This window comes from Elephantulus edwardii, unplaced genomic scaffold (genome assembly GCF_000299155.1).
Source record: "Elephantulus edwardii isolate Elephantulus edwardi_28Jun2011 unplaced genomic scaffold, EleEdw1.0 scaffold00209, whole genome shotgun sequence".
NCBI classification, from domain to species: domain Eukaryota; kingdom Metazoa; phylum Chordata; class Mammalia; order Macroscelidea; family Macroscelididae; genus Elephantulus; species Elephantulus edwardii.
The window spans coordinates 2,332,010-2,356,563 of NW_006399959.1; the positions used below are offsets into that span (position 1 = coordinate 2,332,010).

A 24,554-nucleotide genomic window follows, 5' to 3' on the forward strand; every position below is an offset into this window, starting at 1 on the left:
GTTAATTTTATACTGGTTTACATGCAAAGTTCATAAAGTTAGTATAGATTTTTTTTTTCTCTAACCTGTAGCTCATCGAACTTGACACTCAGTACTGTTTTATTTATACACAGATGTTCTTAAAAGCATTTTAATTAACTTTCTAACCTGGTGAATCTGGGGCCTAGACCTTGTTTTCCTCTGACTGGGGTGTTTGCATCTGTCCTTATTGTTTAGTTGTAGTTTCAGAATACACAATGGTGTCTAGTAATACTAGACCCTTTGTATCTGAGAGTTGGAAAACTGTTCCTCTTATGTTTTATTTTCCCATGGACTGTTGAAATCATTTGAAGAAATCCCTCTACAGGGTGAATTGACACTGTGGCTGCAGAAGTGGGCTTAAGCACAGCTGTGATGGTCAGAATGGTGTACAGGATCAAGCAGGGTTTTTATTTGTTGTGCATGGGGACCGTTTTCAAGGAAAAGACCAGCAGCTTAAGATCCTGCTAACATGTGGCAGCCGGCCAAGTGTTAAAGCTTGCTTCCTATCTTCTCATTTCCCTTTCTGTTTCATTTCTAGATTTTGGATCCTTGTTTGACTTGGAAAATGATCTTCCTGATGAACTGATCCCCAATGGAGGAGAATTAGGCCTTTTAAACAGTGGGAACATTGTTCCAGATGCTGCTTCCAAACACAAACAACTGTCGAAGCTTCTGCGAGGAGGCAGCAGCTCCAGCATCAACCCAGGATTAGGAAATGTGAGTGCCAGCAGCCCTGTGCAGCAAGGCCTCGGGAGCCAGGCCCAGGGGCAGCCCAACAATGCGGGCATAGCCAGTCTGGGTGCCATGGGCAAGAGCCCTCTGAATCCGGGAGACTCTTCCACTACGAGCCTGCCCAAGCAGGTGGCCAGCACCTCTGGACCCACCCCGCCTGCTTCACAAGCACTGAACCCACAAGCACAAAAACAAGTGGGGCTGGTGACCAGCAGCCCTGCCACGTCACAGACGGGACCTGGCCTCTGCATGAATGCGAACTTCAACCAGCCCCACCAAGGCCTCCTCAACAGTAACTCAGGCCACAGCCTCATGAACCAGGCCCAGCAAGGGCAGGCACAGGTCATGAATGGATCCCTGGGGGCTGCAGGCAGAGGAAGGGGTGCTGGCATGCCATATCCCACCCCAGCCATGCAGGGAGCCTCAGGCAGTGTGCTCGCTGAGACCCTCACACAGGTATCACCCCAAATGGCCAGCCACGCAGGACTCACTACAGCTCAGACTGGAGGCATGACCAAGGTGAGTAACACTGTGCCGGACGCTTTTCCCACAAACTGTTTGCCAAGTTAGATGGGACCATTTGGCCTTTTCCTGTCCTTGTAGGCGCTCCCCTTGGGAGAGTCAGGGCTGTTGTCCAGAACCCATTCCCTGCTTTATGTCTACAGAATGTGGGTTCTTAGATAAGGTTGGAGGCTGTAGGACATGTCAGTGAAGGGAGTATGTCTGCCCCCTGTGAGTGCACTGGGCATCAATGCATTGTCATTTACCCCTCTGTTGTGCCTACCTGATGAGTGCCACAGCAGGACCACACTGTGCACCACAGCCTTCGCCACATGCAGATATCTAGAAAGTAGGCCTTTCTTCCAAGGGACCTTTTGACACAGTTAAACCTCCTGCCTTTTGGTTAGGAGCCTAGCACATTAGCTGGACTAACAACTAGTTAGGGGCTCCTGGTTGTCTCTGCTTTTGACTTTTTACCACCAGGTGAGAGATTTATCACCAGGGCCTCTGATTTACTAGTGAAGGAACTGTTCTGAGCATCGGAGCACCTTAGCCCCATGCAGAGCTGAGGGGGAGGGAGGATGCAGGGAAGAAGCCTGGGCCCTGGCCCTGGGTCACCAAGGAAACCTTAGGACAATAATGCTCAAAGGGGGACCCTTGACTGGCAGCATGAGCATCAACGAAATGGGTCTTCCCTTTCCACTAAACCCGCTGAATCAGAAACTTGACCTCATCACCTGGTCTGGAAGACACCTCTGGGTGGGCTGAGGTCTGTTTCCAGGAGTAGTCTGCAGCTAAGGTGTTGAATGGGATCTGGACTTTGGAGGACAAGAAAGGCCAGGACAGAGCCAGAGGGTAGACAGCTGATGCACGGAGGAAGAGCACTGAGGAGTGTGAAGGGCAGACTGACTCCTGTTGCAGTGATGAAGCCACATACCACCACATCAGGCTTCTGAATGACAGCTACAGTAGCACCTATGTCAGGCTCTGTTGGCTGCGGCAAATTCCAGAACAGCAAACTTTTTGTCCTGTGCTTTGGATGCGATTTCTCCCAAATAAGTCAAGAGGAGCGTCAGGGATGCAGAATTCTCCCACAGGCATAGAGTAGTGGTATGTAGGCCTTAAGGAGATTTATTTTTTAAAAAAAAATTATTGTCACTTAATAGAATAATGCCCAGCATTAAAATTGTTACTCTCTTTTGAAACAGTTATACCTGACACTTGCAGAGAGGTCTTTGTGCACACACCCTCTAGGACCTGGCCTTGAGAAGGCATTTCTAGTGGATTTATGGTTCCTAAGTAAAGGGTGTTTTTGTTGTTTTATGAGAGTTTTGTTGTGTGGGGTTTTTTTTTAAATATATTCAGTGATTTATTCATAGCAAATACTTTTTAAAAATTTCATATTGATTTCATACAAAATTCATATACATGTATTTCGTTGATGTACATTGTATTTCACACTTTCCTCCATTCACTTTATGCTTCATATGATCATTCCCATACACTGTATTTTATAAAATTAATCATCATTGATCTATACCCACTTCAGGTCCCACTGGATCTTTTACTCTCCTCCCAGTAGGGCATGTTTTAAAACTTCTTCATTCCCTCACCACTCCATGCCATACTAACCTAGTTAGGGAACCTTTTTATTGCAGGAAATTCTGTTCAAAAAGAAAAGTTTGACTGCATCTTTGTACAGCTTATGCACCCATGTGGCATCCACTTCCGAAATGGCTTGCCTCTGGAAACTCTGAACAGTGCTCAAGTCTTTCCTTTATAGGATCACTGTGAGTTGTCTATGACTCGACAGCACCTAAGAGCAACAATGGATGCATTACTTGGTTTTAAGGAGCTTATGTTACATACTGGGATACTAACCAACAGACCATTGGTTTGAATCCACCATAAAGATGTATATAGCTTTGGCAGGCTCATAGAGGATTGCTCTGAGTTGGAATTGACAGTGGGTTTTTATTTTGGTTTATAGCCTTCAGTATGGATTGAGGCTCAGTGTCAAGAAGATTCTCACCACTGGACCAATTGGTAGCGTCAGGATGGATGGTAAAGAGATTGAGATTGTTCAAAGCTTTAGTTTGCTTGTCTCCACAGTCAACACTCTTGGCAACAGCAGCCAAGAAATTAAAAGTTGTATTGCGACTAGAAAGTCTGCTGTTAGGGACCTCTCCAAAGTACTAAAGAGCAGTTGTTTGTGTTGATAAAGCGCGTTGATTGTGGATCCAAGCAGACTAAAGCTGTGAGCAATCTCAGTCTCTGTTGTAAATGTTCCATTTGTTTTATCCTAACAATATTAGTGGATTTTTGCACATGACACAAACTGCCCTTCATTCCTTTGCAAGACTTCAGTATTTTGTTTACTCTTCTGTGAAGCAGAAAATCAAGGAGTGCAGGATGATAAAGAGTTTGAGATTGTTCACAGCTTTCGTTTGCTTGGCTCCACAATCAATACTCTTGGCACCAGCAGCCAGGAAAATAAAGATAGTGTTGGGAAAGTCTGCTATCAGAGACCTCTCCAAGGTACTGAAGAGAATGATGTCAGTCTGGAGACTAAGGTGTGCTTCATACAGGCCATGGTCTTTGCATTCACTTGCAATGCATCAGAGAGCTGGACAATGATTAGGGATGATAAAAGGAGAATTGATGCCTTTGAGCTGTGGTGTTGGAGAAGAGTATTGAATGTAACGTGGACTGCTAAGAGAATGAATAGGTTTGCCTTGGAGAGGGTTTAACCAGGCTGTTCTTTTGAGGCAAGGATTCTGAAGCTTTGTCTGACATACATTGGACATATTGCAAGAAGGGACCGGATCATTCTTTGGAGAGGGACATCTTGCTTGGGAGGATGAAGGAATAGCACAGAAGAGGAAGACCCTTGATGAGATGGATTGATTCAGTGACGGGGGTAATGAGGGTAGGTGTGTCAGACAGTAGGACTGGCACAGGATAGAGCAGGGTTTAGGGCTGTTATACATAGGGTCACTATGCATTGCAGGCGACTCAATGGCACATAACAACAACAATAAGAACCTTTTGTGAAGAACTTTTCAGATGTCCAGCTCTCTGCCTCGAATCCCCCCCTGCAGACCAGTAAACCTGAGGGTTTTTGGGAATGTTACCTGACACAACACAGTTCGGATTATGCCAGTCTACTTCTTGTACTTATTATTAGGTGCTGTCGAGTCGTATGAACCATAGCAACCCTAAGAGCAGCAGATCTGAACCCTGCCCTATCCTGTGCCATCCTCACAGTTCCCAACACATTACTTATAATGTACTTACAAGCAGATAATTTTAAAAAAAAAACACTATGTGGTGCTAATCAACTTCCTCAGAGCAGTTCATCTCTGTAGTGAATTTTGTACTGCAGGAGAAGGTGATCAGGTGAATCATTTCCACCACATTTGGTGCAATACCAGAGGACCCACACCAAGTGCCACCAGTGATGCTATAAGTGCACCCTAAGAACAGGGAGCTCATGACAGTACAGGAGAAAGTCCAGTTCCTGCACAGGTACCACACATCAAAGTCTGAGCTGCATTTTCCATTTAAGATACGTTAATCCCGTGTAGGGATGGGCCATGGTAAAACAAGAAAAGGAGCCTTATGACGCTGTTGCTGCAGCTACACCAGCAGGCACAAAAACCTTGGACTTTTTATCTTCTATGGAAAAAATGCAATTTTTATGTAAGTTCAGCAGTATATAATACAGAGAATGTACCAAGTAAGTGAGCTGAGACTTCTAGTCAGCAGTAGACTATTGGTGGTTAAGTTTTAGAGAGTTAAAAGCTCTACCTGGATTTCTAGCTGCTCAGCAAGTAGACTCTCTTGCTACTACTTGTTGAAGGGATAGCTATACTTTCTAGTGCCTCTGTGATTTTTCATAGCAGCCAGGGTGGACAAGCTATTATTTTAGCTTTAAACTGTTTCTCAAACCTTTAGAACAAAAAAATTTATTATGTTGATTTTATTGAATTCATACATTGTTTTAGGAGAAATAGGGTGTTTTAATAGTTTTAGCTTAGCTTCATAAATCCTCTTATCCTAATTTTTTTCTTCTCTAATCAGTATTGAGATTGATCCATAGTTGTTCCAGTGTACTGTCTCTGCCTTGGTTTTGGTTCATATCAGTGTTACTTTAACTTTTGTCTTCTAGAAGAGTTGAGATAGTGTTGGAAAGAGCTTGTTCATTAGAGTGAAGTAATCTCACTTGCTCAATTCTGGCAGCCTGTCTTAGTTCTCTAGTGCTGCCTTAAGCAATACGACAAGTGGATGGTTTTAACGAACAGTTTCTCTCACAGTTCTGGAATCTTCGAGTTCAAATTCAAGTTCCCACTCTGAAAAAGGCTTTCATTGTCACTTCCACAGTAAAGTCTCGGTCTCCTTTAGCATCTGTAGGTCTAGCATTTGTTGGAGACCTCCACATGTCCTGGCCTCCTCCTGTGTCAAGGAACCTTCCACTGCAGGGACCTGAATTCAAAGGATGCGCTCTACTCTTGGTCTTTGTTGATGGTACAGAGGTCCCATCTCTGCTCCTCTCTCTCTTTTTTATCTCTTTCTTGTGAGATGAAAGGGAGCTCTAATACTTACCTGGCAGGGGAGATACCGTGATCATGAAGATGGTTTTTCCCAGGGCAAGGCTTATCCACTGCACTCCTGGTATGCTGACCCCTGTGAATTCCCCAAATGTGGGAAACTTGACTGCATAATTTGTGGTAGTGGGAGACTGTATTTGTGCTCTCCCCTGTAAAAAAGTGGAGGCACTCTGGTGTTATAATGTGTGGGGAGTTGCACTGCTAAGCCAAAATGATTCTTGCAGAAAGATGGGCAACCTCCTTCCATGCAGTTTCCAGCCTCTGAACACTTACTAGAGCGTCAGATTCTCAAAAGCAATGATTTTGTTGTTGTTGTTGTTGATGAGATAAAAGATGTTACAGGCCAAACACCAGCCCTCTTTCACTAGATTAGGGCTGTGACCTAATTTGTTGTTGTTGTTGTTTTTGAGTACCATCCAAAATTACTTTATAATAAAAGTACTTAGGTGGTAGAGATAAAAAGATAAGGCACAGGAGGGGAGGAAATCACAGAGTTTGGTGAATCACAGAGTGGATGTGTGCGATGGAATTAGGAAAGATCCTTTGGAGACCTGAAAAGACCAGTAATAGTAAACATAGATCAATGGTATCTAATTTTCTAAAATTACAAGGTACACGAGTGATCATTTGAAGCACAAAATGAATGTAGGAATGCATGAAACGCAGTGCCCTTGAATGATGCACAATGTATACAAATTCTGTATGCAAACCAATATAAAATAATAAAGTGGAGGGGGAAAAAGACAAGACACAGGTAAACAGTCCTGCCGCAGTTTATCAATAAACACATATGAAATGCCAAACTTGGGATTTTTGTTATTTAGGAATTATAAAAATCAATATGTTTTATAAGTTATAATTGTCTGTAATTATTTGTTAGTAACATAGTAAACATGTTATTAACATATTTACATGTTATTAACTAGTAAAGTTAATGATGGTTATAAAAGAAAATTTTTGGTTGTCTTTTTTAAAAAATACCAGGTCTTATCATTTACCTGCGAGAAGTATTCATTTATGTGTAAATTTCAGCATTTACTATAGCATCACTTAACTAATTTTGAAAGTCATATCCAAATAATAAAGCAGAACCTCTGCAAATTGATGTACCTATTTAGTTCTGAGTTTTTGAGAATGCCCTTAATTTTATTGAGACAAGCAAACCAATTTTAACTCTGATTGTAAACAGACAGATCTATGTTACAGTGATTTTACGTAATCCAGTTGCATATAGACAGTGTAATCCATGTAAAATAAACACCTGAACTACAGATAGTAAATACTCAGAAAAAGGAGAACAGTTTATTTTAACTGATTTTATGTAACAATCTCAAGGAATTCTCAGTGAACAGCAGTCCCATTGCAATTTGAAGAGCAGCTGGGAATTTGGGGATCCTGGTGGAATTATTGGGATTGTGAGCCTTGTGCATGCTGTGGTGGCACACATATGGGGATTTCTCTAAAATTAACCTCATTGGTTTCATTCTCAGCAAAGTGACCTGTACCACTCAACACAGCTTCTTTTGTCCCTGACTTAATGTATACTCTCTTTTTACAATAAATTCATGACCATAGAAGATAGTGATACATGGCAGCTGGGCTTTCACAGCAGCCACAAATTTATTCCTCACCATCCAGTTGTCTGTCATTTTCAACAGCAGCAAAACCATTGCTTGCAGGCTACCTTTTTTTATAGTAGCATACTGTAGTTTTCTACTGAAGATAAACAAAATGGTTGACATGGTAAACAAAATGGTTGACGCGGTAAACATGGGTGTGCATATATCTGCTTGGGTGTCAGTTATGGTCTTTTTGGGATATATTCCCAATAGTGGAATTGCTGGGTCAAATGGTATCTCTATTTGCAACTTTTTGAGAAAGCGCCGTACCGCCTTCCACAGTGGTTGCACCATTTTACACTCCCACCAACAGTGAATAAGGGTTCCAGTTTCTCCACAACCTCGCCAGCATTTGTTGTTTGCTGTTCTGTTAAATTGTGCAGTTCTAACTGGGGTGAGATGATATCTCATAGTTGTTTTGAAATTTTTTTAAAAAAATTTAAGCTAACAGACAAAACCAGTTTTTATATTTAAACCACTTTGTTCACAGGTTAGAATATGGTTTATTTATATGTATTTTAAACAGTATGATTGTAGGAAATGCCCTTCCTTCTGAGAAGGTAATGTGAAGACACAGAGCATGCTCTCATGCCTGGGCTCCAATGCTATGAAGTAGATGAGCACTTTTCTGGACTCAGCCACCCAAAATTTTAGTCAGAAGCTTGTTAGAAAACTGATTTCAAACTATGTCCAACAGAAACTCTGGGGGCAGGTTAACACACATAGCTAGGCCCCACCGAGAGAGTTTCTGAGTGCTAAGCACCTGAATTTCAAACCCACTCCAAGGTGCTGCTGCTGATCTGGTCAGGGTTGACAGTCTGAGAATGAGGGCTCCCCAGAAATAGCGTGTAGTGTGTAGTCATTAAAGAATCAGTAGGCCAGCTGTTCAGGGTCTTCTGTGCTTTGAGCATATTATCAGAAGGGACTTCCTGGAGAAAGACATCATGCTTTGTGAAGTAGAGGATCAGTGAAAACGAGGAAGACCCTCAACAGTGGCCTGACTCCGGCAGATCAACAGCTGTGTGATACAGAACCAAGTGGTATTCTATACATTGGTTAGCTGTGAATCAGAGCCAGTGGACAGCAACTAAGCACTCCATTGCAATTCAAAAGATGTATTAGTAAGAGAACTGAGAGCGACTGTTACTATTACGCTTTTGTGTAGTCTTATCATTGGATCCTTAAAATGACATTTTGTATTGCACATATTGTATGTTAAACCTCTCTCTGCCACTCTTTAAATAGCATGATGAAAATGCAAAGTGTTCTGTGCAGATGGTGGCTGTGAGTCCGAGCCAGTGGACAGCAACTAAGAACTCAATCATGTGCCCTCTCTGATAAGGAAAGATATTCAAAAATTAAATAAGAAAACTGAGTTACTGCAGTTTAGGGGGACATTTGCTTTCCTGCTGTAAAGATAGCTTTTGGCAGTTTTACACCAGCTCAGTAATCTTACCAGTTTTAGTGGATGGCTTCATAGTTAGTTGTACTTTAGATATATTGTGTTCTACGAGATGCCTGCCTTGCTGTGATAATGTTTCTATGAGTTTATTTCTTATAATTCTTAATAAATGAAATGATATGCCGATGTCAAATTGCTAGTACCTCATCTGTTTGTTAAGCTTGATGTAGAAACAGCAGTAGCTGATGGCCTCCTACCATTAGTCATTAGTGCTTAGGAACTGAGCTTGAGCCCTCCCCTTAGTTACCTGGGTTCCAGTCTAGACTATAGTGACATTACATAACCTCTCCAGTTCTTGGTTGGTTTTGTATTTATTATTTCTAGTTTGACCATTTTAAAATCTGTGGTTTGAGTGAAACAGAGCAGATTGATACCCTATTCATAAGTGCAAGCAATCAGAGTGCTCTTGAGAAGCAAGGACTGTGGGCATGCTGTCAGGAGGGACCCAGCCACTGAGGAAGAGCCTATACTTGGCAGAGTAAAGGATCAGTGAGAAGGGAGATCCATCTTCAGGGTATCCAGTAACACTGTGGCTATAATACTGGGGCTGCTGGGAGTCAGAGCTGACTCTGACCAACTTTGTGGAGATTCAAAGGGAATAACAACCTCCTTTATAGATTTGTGCTGTTTAAACTAGATCATGTTTGTACAATTCTTATTAGTATAGGACCTGCTCTTCTGAACTCACTGGTTAGCTGACCCAGTATGCTTTGTTTATAGAAGGAAACTCTCCTGTATTACAGTTAAAACTTAGGCAGCTGAGATAGCCAGCAAAAGCTTAAAGGGATTGTGAAACTGCCCTTCTTGTCATTTGGAGGACATTTTTTTCTTCTTTCTCTAACTTTTATTGTGATTTGGACAAAATTTTACAGACCAAGTCAGTGTCTTTGGAACCAGGAACAGTTTCCATTCCAGTGGCAAGAGCCTGGTGATGATGGTGCCCTGTGGTGAAAGTTCCTGTTAACATTTGCTGCTTTATCATAGCAGTCAGTCCAAAGTATGAAATGGGACAGTAGCATTAAACCTAATGTTCTTCCTATGGTTGTTAAGTGATGTCAGGGTGACTACAGTTAGTCTAAAGCAGAACTCACAGGATCTAAAAAATCCACCGCCTTGGAATTTATTCCAGTGCCTAGCAGCCCTGCAGGTCAGGCTTGCATGGTTTAAAATTAAGGAAGACAAGTGTCAGGGTTGTAGCCTTTCACCATACATATTCAGTCTATATACTGAGCACATTTTTCAAGAAGCTGGACACTGTGAGGAAGAATGTGGCATCAAGATTAAAAGAAGACAGTAACCTTTGGTACGCAGATGACATAACTTTGCCTGCTGAAAGTGAAGAGGATTTGGAAAACTTGGTGCAGAAGGTCAGACACAGCAGCTTTCATTATAGATTGCATCTCAATGTCAAGAAAACAAAAATTCTCACCACTGGACTGATAGACCACATTGTAATCGTGGATAAAAGGTTGAAACTGTCAGTGACTTCATCTAATTTGAATCTACAATCAGTATACTTGGTACCAACAGTCAGGAGTTAAGGAGATGTATTGTACTGGCAAAGTCTTCAGTCTGAGACTTGTCTCCAAATTACTGTAGACTCAGACCATGGTCTTTTTAGTCACTTGTGCTACGGAGAGTGGGACAATGAATAAGAATGACAAGAGAAAAATTGATGCCTTTGAAATATATTGGAGAAGAGTACTGAATTTCCCATGGACTGACAAAAGAACAAATAGATAGGTCTTAGAGAAGGTGCAGTCAGAGTGCTCCTTGGAGGCAAGGATGGCAAAACTTCATCTTGCATACTTTGGGCATGTTGCTAGGCCAAGCTTGTCCTTGGAGAAGGACACCATGCTTGGAAAGATTATTGTGGTATACAGGAGATACTTTTCATCTTTTGAGGATGCTGATGACATTCAAAACAATTGCCATTGCCTGTATTACTATTAAGAGGTGCACATGGTAAGTGTGGTAGGATAACAGAAACAACAGACATTGGTATGATCATTTTCCTAGTAAAGGCAGTTGTTGTTAAGTGTCTTCTGGTAGAATACAACTGCCCTGTGGGTTTTCTAGACTGTATCCTTTAGAAGAGTACCAGATCTTTTCTTCCTTGGAGCACCGAGTGGGTTCAAACCACTGATTTTTGGATTAGCGACCTAGAACATAATGATTTGTGCTACCAGGACTCTTTAATACAGGCTTACTCACTCATAGACTGCATCTCCCACAACTGTCTTTTCTGGGAGCCTTCGGTGAGACATTCTGCATGTGCCCCGCTTACATGTGCTTCTTTGCACTTGGAGGTATGAGCACATTTCCTGAGCGTTCTCATGAAATCAGGGCCCTTTATGCAGCATCTAATGGAAATCTGACTTGTTTGTTGATGACATTTTCTTGTCAGAAAGTGCAAATATTTATCAGTGTCTTGTAGTTGCAAAGCCAGATCTCTGCATGCATACATCTATGTGTATTATTATATAGTGCAGGGTGAGGACATGGCTTTTGAGAAATAATGAGTGGGAGCAGATGTGCAGCATTATTTTGTTATTTATCAAGTATAAACTTTGTGCCCTTAATAGAGACCCATGTTCTTCACTCTGTGTTTTCCTGCAAACTATATGTACCTTTGCCGTACAAGACTCTTTGTGAAAGAAAACTTAAGCTTCTAGAGCTATGTATATGGGAAGCCTTGGTGGCATCATGCAGTACATGTTGAGCTGCTGACCAAAATCCAAAGCAGTTTCTTTCTGTAAAGACTTGACAGTTCAGGAATCTGACAGCGTCCCTGGTGTGGGAATCCCCTTCCACTTTGGAAGGCTTTTCTCAGGTGTTATATCCCACCTGGATGTGGACTGTGCTTGCATTTTCTTTTTTTCCTAGCCTTCTCTGTAAATAGAGGTCATGGTCATCTGAGGTTCATTCAGTGTTCATTCTGTCCACATGCATTCTAGACTAGAGCAAAATATGACCATTTATAGCATGGCACAACCAGAGGGAAAGTGGCTTTAAAGTGCCACCAGGAGCAGTCTTTGGTGAACAGATTTCATTTGCTCTGCCAAGCTTTATTCGGTGCCCATGGTGGTTTACGTAAATATTTTAAGTGTGTTTGTGCAGCAATGCCAGCCAACCATCATCAGTGTTTGATAAAGGCTTTTAAAAACACTAGTGAACAAAATAAAAAGCAAAACATCCTGTCTCTCATAAGACAGAATGACTCCGAGTACAAGAGAATTTGAGTAATACAGAAAACAAAATAAGCCTTCCAGACGGGGTTACATCACTTTTTAATATTTTGATGCTCTTCCTTCTTTTGGTGTGAATTGCCACTATAACCCAAGTTACAAGTTAGGAATGAGGGTGGCGAGACTCTGTCTCACTCACTTTGCACATATTTTCAGAGAATCCAGTCCTGGAAGAAAAACACATGCTTGGAAAAGTATAGAGTCTGCAAAAAAGAGGACGATCCTCAATGAAATGGAGGAACCGTGGCTGCACCACTGGGTTTGACCACAGCAGACTGTGAGCACTGTGTAGGATCAGGCAGGGTCACTGCGGGTCAGCACAGGCCTCATCACACCTAACAGCAACAACATTTTTTTGTTTGTTTGATTTTTTTTATTATTATTTTAATGAAAGTTTACAGCAGACTTTGGATTTCCATTCATTGTTACACCTTTCTCCCTGTCCACCCTACCCCCAGCTCACTCTTCTCTTTGAAAAATAAAAGAAAAGTTCTTTGTTATATAATCCCTCCCCCCAAGTCCACTTCACTATGCAACCTGCTTTCTGGAATCCTGTCATGACAATAATACCTAACCATATATCCCTTTTCAACAGTTGTCTCCCTCATCTGTTTCAATGCAGTATACATAATTTATCCCATCTTTCTCAGTCTCCCCTCAACCCCAATGTCAGTCCTTTTTTACAGCAGTGGCACTATACAGTATTTGTCCTTTTGTGACTGAGATATTTCACTCGGCATAATGTCCTTCAGGGTCACCTATTTTGAATAATATTTCATGTGTTCCTTGTTTTTCAGTGCAGTGTAGTATTCCGTTGTGTGAATGTACCACAGCTTCTCCATTCATTAGTTGATGGGCACTTGGGTTGTTTCCAACTCTTTACTATTGTGAAGAAAGCCACGATAAACATCAGTATGCATATATCTGACAGTTACGGTTTCTTTGGGATATATTCCCAGTAGTGAAGTTGCTGGGTCAAATGGTATTTCTATTTGCAACTTTGTGAAAAAGTGCCATACTGCCTTCCATAGTGTTTGCACCATTTTACATTCCAACTAACAGTGAATAAGGGTTCCATTTTCTCCAGAACCTTGCCAGCATTTGTTGTTTGCTGTTCTGTTAAATTTTGCTATTATTACTGGGGTGAAATGATATCTCATAGTTGTTTTGAGCAATAACATTTTTCCTTCTCAGTTTAATGTTGAGAAGTCCTGCTGATGTCCAGAGTTTGATCTGGTCAGCATTGATGGCATAGGAATCAAACCCTGTTCTCTGCTGTTGTCAGGCCGGCACTCCAGCCCAGGTGTGCTACTTTGGCCACAAGCTGCTGGCGGCCTCGGGGTGAGTTGGGTGTTCCTATGTGCTTTTCCTCTGCCAAGTGAGGGACTGGAAGGATTCCAGGAGCAGGCAGCTGATAGCAGACGACTGAATGCAGCAATGTCTTTCCATGAAAACGATTTTCTTTGGCTTGCTTCCAGGGATGGGCAATTGCCAAAGGAAACTGCTTTGGGCTTTACAGATGACATGGCCATCATCTGGGTGAGTTCTGGTCAATGAAAAGTAGACTTGACTTCTGGCTGTGAAGCATTTTGGCCAGGTTTCTCTTCCTTACACCCTCCTTGTGTCATTTTCCATATTTTCTTTGAACTCACATGTACTACGATGTGAAGAAAGATGCTAAGAACTCTAGCCTGACAACCAGTGGGTTAGATGGGAGCTGCCTAAGACAGTGCTGGTCACTGTGCTGGCTCCCCTATGGGGAGTTTCTGCACTGCCTTTTCTTTTTAACCCAGGAAAATGAAGTGTTAAATGGTGTTCTCTGATCATAAACCTTTATGACTTCAGATTGAGATCCTTGGTTTGTAATGTCTAGTCTTGAGATTTTTCTTTTGGAGCTGGAAAATAATTTAGATTTAAAAGTTACAGTGTTCTGATTTACTAGGACAGTTTGGAACTGTGTGTTTAAATGTCAGTTGACTTTTGAATAAGGAGTTCTGGTGCCTTAGTGCAGCCAACCTACCTGCTGCTCCAAGGGGAGAAGATGAGCAGCCTCCTCCTGTGTGATTATGTTGTTGCATACCAGTGAGTTGGAATCTATACATAGGTACCTCTCTGGCAGGTTTTTAGAGGCACTAAATCTCCTGGTAGAAGATTGCACATTTCTCCTCTGGAGCTACTGATGGATTTGAACCGTGTGTTTTTGTGTTGGTAGCACAGCTTCTTACCACTAAGCCACCAGAGCTCCCTCTGTGATTTACCTTTTGTGATTTCCTCTGAAAAGCTACTAAAGGGTCAGCTATGAGTCAGTTCCAAATGGTACATAACAATAATGATCTTTGAGTAAACGAAGATCTCATCTCATGATGGGCAGAGTTGGGATGTGCAGCATTGAAAATCCTGTCATCACTCTCAATTGCCATGTGCATTTTATAAGACACTGACAGTGTCACACAGCATTTTAAGCATTTAAATGTTGACAGTTTGGATCCACCAGCCTCTCTACAGAAGAAAGATCTCCACAGTCTGCTCTATTGTCTCTTCCAATATAACAGAGAAAAGAGGAACAACGGTCATGCCAAAAAGGACCATGTTAGTGTACAATCTATTTGGTGCACAAATTATGACAGTTGCTTCCCCAAAGACAGGCACTTAAGGAGCCTCTAATCCAAAATTTAGTAGAGGCCACAGCCCTCAGGGACTTTTCAGAAGCAAGTATCTTCAGTTTAGACACACTTCAAAGAGTATGCTTAAAACTGAGCTGTTGTGTGAGTTCCCAGCTGGGGAACTAGGGGGCTCTTCTTGGGAAGCCAGGAAGACCAGGATGCTTCCACCCCAATGTTGACCTGCAGATGCTACCCCACAACCTCTACCAAAACCCAGAAGGAATTTGATTCCTGAAAGGCTGAAGAAAAATTAATCTGCAAGAAAATAAAATGGAAATGATACTTGTGAAAAAATGTACAGCCTAGAAATTCCAATGCAAGTGCCACCAGTCTGACTTGACTCTGCCCAGGGATAATGGTCATTTAATACAATGCGGAAAAGTAATTTATTCAGATAATCTGATAAATATGCCATTTACATAATATACAACTACATTTATGCTTTATTATTAAAGTTGATAATAAATGTTAGTAAGGATTCTGTATAATCTGGTATCATTCCAGGTTCAGTGAGAAGGAGGAGGGTAACACCAAGTTCCCCGCAGTGGGTGACACTAACCCTGGTGATGCCGCCCTGGAATCTTGTGAAAAGTTGAGCTTTTGAAAAACAAAAGTATCTAGTGGTCTCAGGGAAGCCACATCAGAGTCAGTGTTTGACACCACGTAAAGCATGTGTGAAGGCCTGGGTGATGTAACATGAAATTGGAAACACACTTATGTTTCTGGTGCTCTCCTAGTGCCCTGTGTAGCCTGCCTTTTCTCCCATTCTAAGCAGTCTCAGCTGCCTGGTTAGCATGTCTCTGTTCAGCTTTCAGCTCACAGTATTATGATTGGACCCTTTTGTGGGTGTGTATCTCAAGAGGATGTTTGGTGGTGGCACTCAGATGGCGTGCATTTCTGATTGTGGTAGTTACCTTGAGTGATTTGTGTCCTTGAACAGGAGACCATCAGACATCTGCAGCAGCATGAACCATTGAGGGGAGAGCATCTTCCCCAAGGAAAGGGGTGTTAGGTCTCAGGGGATTTTTGTACCCTTTGAAAGTGATCACGTGCACACTACACATCACAAAATGCACTCTCCGTTGGTCAGTTAGCATAACATAGTCCACAAAGATAATGTATACCTCTTACTTTGACGATCAGCAGTATTGCTGAAGATCCTCAAAGTAGGAGGTAAACATTGTCTTGCAGGCTATGTAATGCCAGTTGACCAAGGCAAAGTGTATTGCCAAAGATCGTTTTTTAGAAATGGCTAGAACAGTACACTGACAGAGAATTACCAGAAGTTCAAGCTGGATTTAGAAGAGGCTGTGCCAGGAATGTCATTGTCAGATGGATCCTGGCTAAAAGCAAAGAAAACAATAATAGCTGTTTGTGTTTTATTGACTTATACAATGGCATTTGTCTTTGTGGATCATACCTAACTATGGCTAATATTGAGAAGAATAGGAATTCTAGAATACTTAATTATGCTCGTATGAGAAACTTATCCCTAGACCAAGAAGCTGTTGTCTGAATAGAGCTAGAGAGCACTGCATGGTTTAAAATCAGGAATGGTGAACATCAGGGCTCTATCCTTTCTCCGAATCTGTTAAGTCAGTACACTGAGCAAATCATCCAGGAAGGTGGATTTTATAGAATGTGTCATCAGGATGGGAGGAAGACTTATCAACAACCTGTATTATTCAGATAACACAACCTTGCTTGCTAAAAATTGAGGACTTGAAGCACTTGCTGTAGAAGATGAAAGACAGCCTTCATATGGATTTACATCTCAACATCAAGAAGACAGAACTCCTCATCACTGGACTTCTAGGCAACATCGTAACAGATGGAGAAAGGATTGAGGTTGTCAACAGTTTCATCTTACTTGAATCCATAGTCAACAACCTTGGTACCAGCAGGCACGAAATCAAAGGATGTGTGTAGCATTGCAGGGACCTCTCTAAAGAGCAAGGATTTCAGTTTAAAGATCAGGTGCACCTGATTCAGGTCAAGGTATTTCCAGTCACTTGAGCATCTGAGAGCTGGACAGTGAATAAGAATTGATGCTTTGAGTTGTGGTGTTGGAGAATCTTACATTGTGAACTGTCAAAAGAACAATCAAATATGGAAAGGGTGCAAACAGAGTACTTCTTGAAGTCAAAGATCACAGTGCTTCATCTCACATACTTTGGCCATCTTACTAGGTGAAGCCATTCCTTGGTAAGGGACTTCATGCTTGGGAAAGCCAACAAAAGAGAGAAAGATCCTCAGTGAGGTGGATTGACACAGTGACCACAGCAGTGGGTTTTGCTAGCATTTCAGTGTCAGAGGTGATGAGGGTGGCACAGGATAGGAAGGGTTCATATCTATTGTTCATAGGGTCGCTGTGAGTTGCACTTGACTCAACGGCAACAACAACATTGGTCTCCATATGAGGGGCTGTAGGTATGAGGAGAAGTAGTGACCCTACTTGCTGAGAAAGTATTTCAAGAAAATGGATCCCCATCACAGACGCTTGTTTGGGTTTCTACTTCCCTTTTGGTAATTAGCTCTGTGTGGATCCCCTGTGGCCTGACCCCATCAAGATCAATGTTCTGTCCCATCCTTTCCCTCACAGCTTCTTGGGTTTCACCTTCCTACCTCTTCTACTTACTGCATCTGGTGTGTTGGGAGTGATGTGGCAGTGAAGCTTCTGGACACCATAGTAACTGGGAGCCAGGTGCTGCTTTCTCAGGTGTTGTATCCATAGGCGTCATAAGGATCATGTCATCGTATGGATACATACCAGGGAAAATGGCCACCTTTGTACCACACACCATGACGATCAGAAACTTCAGTTAAGTTAACCCCTGAGGCCCCTGGGCCATGATTTTGACACACCATGAAGTTAGATCAGAGCTTATTGGCTAACTAGATGTAGTGCTAAGGACCAGTTTTGTACATTCTGGGCCCATAATTGTTCCGAGATCAGACACAAAAGTCCCTGCATCATTCCAGACTCCTGACACCACCACCCACCCACCCCCACTTGCCTGGGCGTCAATGTGGCTTAGAAGGCAGGACGAGGACTGCCACTGCTGTCTTCCCAATCCAGCTGCAGTGGCCCATGATCATTCTCTTCCCCAGCGCTGATGTTGGGGTGCTTGGCTGTTGGTCTCCTGCAAAATCATTTCATCAGAGAGCTGAACCATTCCCTTGTCCCTGTTTTTAGAACACTGACTGTGGCTCCAGGATCTCTGGTGATGTGGTTAATAAGCATGAGGCTTATTAACTGAGCAGTCTGTACTTGGAATTGCAGGAGAACGGTCAGGCGGTGGGATCCCTCCGACTCGAAATTCATTTAATGGCAGTGGGTTCATTGTCTTGACCCTTTTCATCTAGATATTGGAGATTAGAGGATCATGCCTAACTTGCTGTGTCTTAAGGAAAAAGATGCGTGCCACAATTAAAAGTCTTCAGATTGAGTGACCACTCTTCACTTGCCCTCGGGAGGACGGTGAGGCTGTTTGCTTCCTGAACGTGCCTAGGAAAGCCTATGGGACAGTGATTTTCTGCCTTACAGCAGCATTAGGAATCCACAGCAGTGATTTGGATCTTGGGTTTTTTCCCTTAATTTCAACTTGAGTTAATTGCTTAAAGGGCTCAGTTTGGAAGGATAAAGTCAAAGGGAGTTTTAACATAGTAAGAGATTTGTTGGAATAAGGCAGAATGTTAGTCTAGCTTGGATTTTGTTTTGTCCATATGGTCTATAATTTCATGATGATGTTATGTGCTGTAGAGTTGCTTGCAATTCATAGCGACACTATTATTTACAACAGCCCTGAACTCTGCTCTATCCTGAGCCAACCTTACCGTCTGTGACACACCTACCCCCACTACGCCAGTCACTGAATCAACCCATCTCATTGAGGGTCTTCCACCCTTCCAAGCATAACTGGTTCCTTCTTACAACAAAATATGTCAGACAAAAGCTTTAGAATCCTTGCTTCGAAGGAGCAGCCTGATTTCACCCTCTCCAGGATGAAACCGTTTGTTCTCCATGAAATATATATATTCAGTACCCTTCTCCATCACCACAACTCAAAGGCATCAGTTCTCTTTTTATCATCCCTAGTCATTATCCAGCTTTCTGATGCATAACAAGTAATTGTGAAGACCATGGCCTGCATCAGGTGCACTTTAGTCTCCAGACTGACATCCTTGCTCTTCAGTACTCTTGAGAGGTCCCTGATAACAGAATTACGCAATGCAATTGATCTTTTGATTTCCTGGCTGCTAGTAACAAGAGAGTTGATGGTGGAGCCAAATAAACTGAAGCTATTAACAATTTCAAGCTCTTCACTGTCTTATCATGATACTGCTGATCAGCCCAGTGTTGAGAATCTTTATTTTCTTGATGTTGTGCTTCAGTCCATATTTAAGGCTGCCGCCCTTGACCTTCTGCAGTAAATGTTTCAGGTCCTCCTCAGTTTCAGCAGGCAAGGTTGTGTGGTCTGCATAATGCAGGTTATTGATGAGTTGTCTCCAAATCCTGATGCCACATTGCTACTCATAAATCCCAGCCTACTGGATAATCTGTTCTGCATATAGATTGAAAAGATACGGAGATAGGATGCATCCCTGGAATACACCCTTCCCAATTTTGAACCATACAGTGTTTTCCTTGCTCTGTTCTGATTTCTGCCTCCTGGTCCAAGTATAGGTTTTCCACAGACACAATCAAGGGTTCTGGGATTCCCAATCTTCTCAGAGTTAGCCACAGTTTTTTAGGATCCACACAGTCAAATGCCTTTGCATAATCAATGGGACACAGATAAGACATTCCTCTGGTGCTCTCTGGTTTCAGCCAAGATCAATCTAACATTAATTATACTATACCTAGAACAACGGCCTCTTCTATACCCAGCCTATACATCTGGCAGTTTTCTTTGATGGTTTGTTCCAGTCGTTTTTGGATAATTTTTCAGCACAATCTTGCTTGCACGTGACATTAATGATACTGTTTGACAGTTTCCTCACTCTGTTGGGTTATCTTTCTTTGGAATAGGAACAAATATTAATCTTCCTGGGGTTGTCTTCCCATTTTCTTGGCATAGCTTGGTGAATGCATCCAGGACAGCATTTTTTTTTAACTATGTCAGTTAGTATGCCATCAATTCCTGGGGCCTTGTGTTTTGCCAATTCCTGCAGAGCAGCTTGAACTTCTTCCTTCATCACCACAGAATCTTGCTGATAACGTTGTTTCATGAAATTATTCTATGTATGCCAATTTCTTTAGCACAGTGACTCTGTACTCCTTCCATCTTCTTTTAATGCTCCCTGGATCATTTAAAATTCTGATGCACACCCATGTTTATCGCGGCTTTGTTCACAATAGCAAGGAGTTGGAAACAACCGAAGTGTCCGTCAACAAATATATAGAGAAGCTGTGGTATATTCACACAGTGGAATACTATGCTGCATTGAAAAACAAGGAACTCATGCAATATTATTCAAAATGGGCGATCCTGGAGGACATTATGCTGACTGAAGTATCTCAGTCACAAAGGGACAAATACTTCATGGTGCCACTGTTGTAAAGCAGGACTGACCTTGGGGTTGGGAGGAGACTGAGAAGGATGCGTTCAATAATGTATACTGCTTTGAAACAGATGAGGGAGAAAACTGTTAAAGAGTGAAAATGATTCGATATTTTTGTCATGACAGGAGTCCAGAGCAAAGGCTGTATAGTGGAGTGGGGGAGGGATTGTAAAATAATGAAAGAATATTTCTTTTACTTTTCCAAAAGGGTAGTGTACTGGGGGGAGGGTTGGGAGGGGGGGAAAAGTGCAACAATGAATGAATGGAAATTTAAAAAAAGAAGAAGAAAAAGTAGTGTATTCTAAATTACTTTAGTCTTTGCAATTGGAAACCAAAGTATTTCAGTTATTTCATGGGAAATAGATGACAAAAAAATTGTTCTCTGATATTCAGTCATTTTTTTCAAAAGCTGTTCATATACAAGTTTTATCCAACTGGCATAGCACCCATCTGTTGGACAGATGATAATTTTGATTATGTGCAACCACTGCAGATATCCATTGTAAGACATTAAGTTATTTATTAGTCTATATGTGTTGGCTTCTATCCTGATTGCATTAAGAATACGGCAGTGTAAAGGACACTTTAAAAAAAGCTTGACTTTTATTAAAAAAACCCAACCTCTGCCCAAAGCATCCTTAAGTATTGCAGCTCAAGGCTTGAATTTGTTCTTTAGTTTTGTCAGCTTAAAAAATGTTGAACAAGTTCCACCAATTTGATTTTCTGACTTCACCTCTGCACATTTCATTGTGATACTTTACTAGTCAACTAAAATTAATTATATGATTTTGTATGTTCTGTCTTTTGGATTTTATTGAACAACTGAGTTCTTACTCTACATAGCCATAAACCAAATATCAGGAAACTTCCGTTGAAAATAAAGCCAGATAAACTGAACTCTGCTGTTCAGTTTTCTTTTTTTTTTTTTTCCCTATATATATTTTATTAATTTTCATAAACATTTACAGAGATTTTGGGCTTCCACTCATTCATTGTTGCACTATTCTCTTTACCCTCCTCCCAGTTTGTTCTTGTCCAAATGCCACAGTGCTTGTCAAAGCCAGTTTTGATTAATCTTCTTTGTCAGTGTGTCCTTTGCCATTCCCTATCACTCCTCCCTGAGAGAGACTTCACCCTGAGTCATAAGGAAAAGGGGACGGCGTATTCTCTTAGCTACTTCCTGCTGAAAAGGGACGCTGTGGGTTTCAGGGTGAAGATCTTCTCTCACTATTCTAAAGGGCCCCTTTGGCAGTAGGAAACACATAGACTATTATGGAGTTTGATTTTGGAATTCAGATGCACTCTTATTGATTGTGCTTGGCTGTACATGTACATATCCTTCAAGATGTATCATGGGGGTGTTGCAACCTAGAAGACACAAATTTGACTAACAAGTTATAAGTACATGAGTCCAAAAATTATGGAAAAGTAAAAGAAAAGATTCTTTCATTGTTTTACAAACCCTCCCCAAGGTCCCCTCCACCATGCAGCCCTCGCCCTAGTCTCCTGTGATGACAGAAATACCCAGTTACATCTCTCTTTTAGACGGTTCTCTCCCTCCTCTGCTTCAGTGCAGTATACATTATTGAACCCATCTTACTCAGTGTCTCCCTAACCCCAAGGACAGTCCCATTCTACAACAGTGGCATCATGTAATATTTGTCCTTTTGTGACTGGGATATTTCACTCAGCATAATGTTCTCCAGAGTCAACCATTTTGAATAATATTGCATGAGTTCCTTGTTTTTTAATGCAGCATAGTATTCCATTGTGCGAATATACCACAGCTTCTCTAGCCATCCGTTTGTTGATGGGCACTTAGGTTGTTTCCAACTCCTTGCTATTGTGAACAAAGCTGCAATGAACATGGGTGTGCATATATCTGTTTGGATGTCAGCTATGGTCTCTTCAGGGTATATTCCCAGTAGTGGAATTGCTGGGTCAAATGGTATCTTCTCTATTTGAACTCTGCTGTTCAGTTTTCATCCAAACAATAGACAGGATTATAAGTGGAACAATAATAAATAACATCAGGGAGGTCCTCATTCATAAAAGATCAGATGTGAACACTCATTCATACAAAGGTATTTGCCCGGGGAGACAGCTCAAATGGCAAGAAGGGGTAGCGGATAAATGGAAATGAGAGTCACCGAGGAATCAGGAAGAGTGCTGTTACAACTCTAATTAGACTCTGGAATTCCTGTTGTAAAGCAAAATCTTTCTGAATTATTTGAGTCGAAACAAATTTGCTTTGTAAACTTTACCTTCAAGCACAATAAAAATTTTTAAAAATAACTGGATGAAACCAAATTGCCACTAAATTACTATCAGGTAGTTTTGAGGGTAGTTGTGGAGAAATTTGAAGGATTATCTGGAGTTTGATCAGTTGGAGTTGGCCGATTATCTTGATTTTAAGATCATACTTTGGACATTGGTATTAAAAAGTATGTGTGCTAGTGTAGACACCACGACCAAGGCATTGAGTTTGATCAAAAGACAGTGGGCATAGACTGGAAATTTAAAAATCTAGACTTCTGTAGAAGCAACTCTAGAGCTCTTGTGACCTAGTAGTAGGGGCCTGCATTGCCAAACTGAAGGCATGCAGTTCGAATCCACCAGTTGTTCTATGGGAGAACATAGAACCATCTCCTCTGCCTCGGAGAACCCACTTTAGGTCAGATATGAATCACTGACTTGATGGTACACAACAACAGCAACAACAATATGTGACAGCAAAGTGGTCAGCAGTTACTCTAAAACAAAGATGAGACTATAAGGAGGACAGGTAAACAGGATCAATAAAATGGAACAACCAGAATGGAAATCCTGAAAATGTAACACACTTCCCCCCCGTTTCTTTCTTGTTTTATTCTGAGCAGTTACAATATAGAATAGCATGATTGCAACAATGAATGAATATTTTTTAATAATTTTTTTAATTCATTTTAATGAAAGTTTAGAGACTTAAGGTTTCCATTCATTCGTTGTTGCATTTTTCTCCCTGCCCACCCCCTCACCCCCTTCATCTTCTCTTTGAAAAGTAAAACAATTGTATAACAATCTCCCTCCCCTCCCCAATCCACTCCACTGTGCAGCCTTCATTCTGGACTCCTACCATGATAATAATACCTAGTCATAGATCCCTTGTAAACCATTCTCTCCCTCATCTGTTTCAATGCAGTATACATTATTCCATCTTTCTCAGTCTTCCCCCAGCCCCATGTCAGTCCCGTTTTACAGCAGTGTCCCTATGCCAATATTTGTCCTTTTGTGACTGAGATATTTCACTCAGCATAATGTTCTCCAGGGTCACCCATTTTGAATAATATTGCATGAGTTCCTTGTTTTTCAATAAAGCATAGTATTCCATTGTGTGAATATACCAAAACTACTCTGTCCATTCATTTGTTGATGGGCACTTCACTTTATGAAGAATTTAACGAATGTCACTGAACAGCTATGTGTAAATTGTTGAATGAGAACTACAGAGTAAACTTTCACCAAAATTTAAAAAAACAAAACACACAAATATTTTGCAGATGTAATTGATTTCTTGTTTTAAAAAGTTAATGTGGCCCATGAAATGTTGAAAGGACATTTCCATGCCACTGAGGCTTAACGCACAGTAAGTATTCTTGAGATGTGCCCATTCCGCTGAGACTTAATGCCACAAACAGGTAAGAGATCTCGGGATGGAACAGTGAATGCTTTCCTGCCATCTGGCACTGTGTAGAGAAGTGCAAAATAAACAATCAGAAACTGATCAGGCAGTGTGTTTTGTCCCAACTGTCAGGCCCTCTAACAACAGTGAATTAAGTCATTTGAACACAAATGAATTGATGGGTGAAGAATTTGTGTTCTGATTTACTCAAGTAAAGCAAATAGGGCAAAAGTGGTAACAAGAATACATGCATTCTACAACCAGGAGAAAATAAAATAGATGAATGGGACCTTCTAAGAATCAAATCCCTATGCCCATCCAAACACTTCTCCAACACAGACTGGGAAAAAGTACATGTCAGATAAGGGACTTAAAATACTTAAGCACCACAACAAGATAAAGGTGAATAATCCAATAGAAAAATGGGCACAGGATATGAACAGACACTTCACCAAAGAAGACATTCAGATGG

At 41.5% G+C, this 24,554-nt stretch overlaps 1 protein-coding gene across 1 annotated transcript in view; it reads left to right on the plus strand.

Moving 5' to 3' along the window:
- The window catches only part of CREBBP (CREB binding protein), a 164,566-nt gene that overhangs the window by 42,044 nt on the left and 97,968 nt on the right, over positions 1–24,554 (plus strand). The window contains 1 exon segment of the mRNA XM_006903586.1: positions 560–1,272. Within this exon segment, the coding sequence (XP_006903648.1) occupies positions 560–1,272 (713 nt within the window).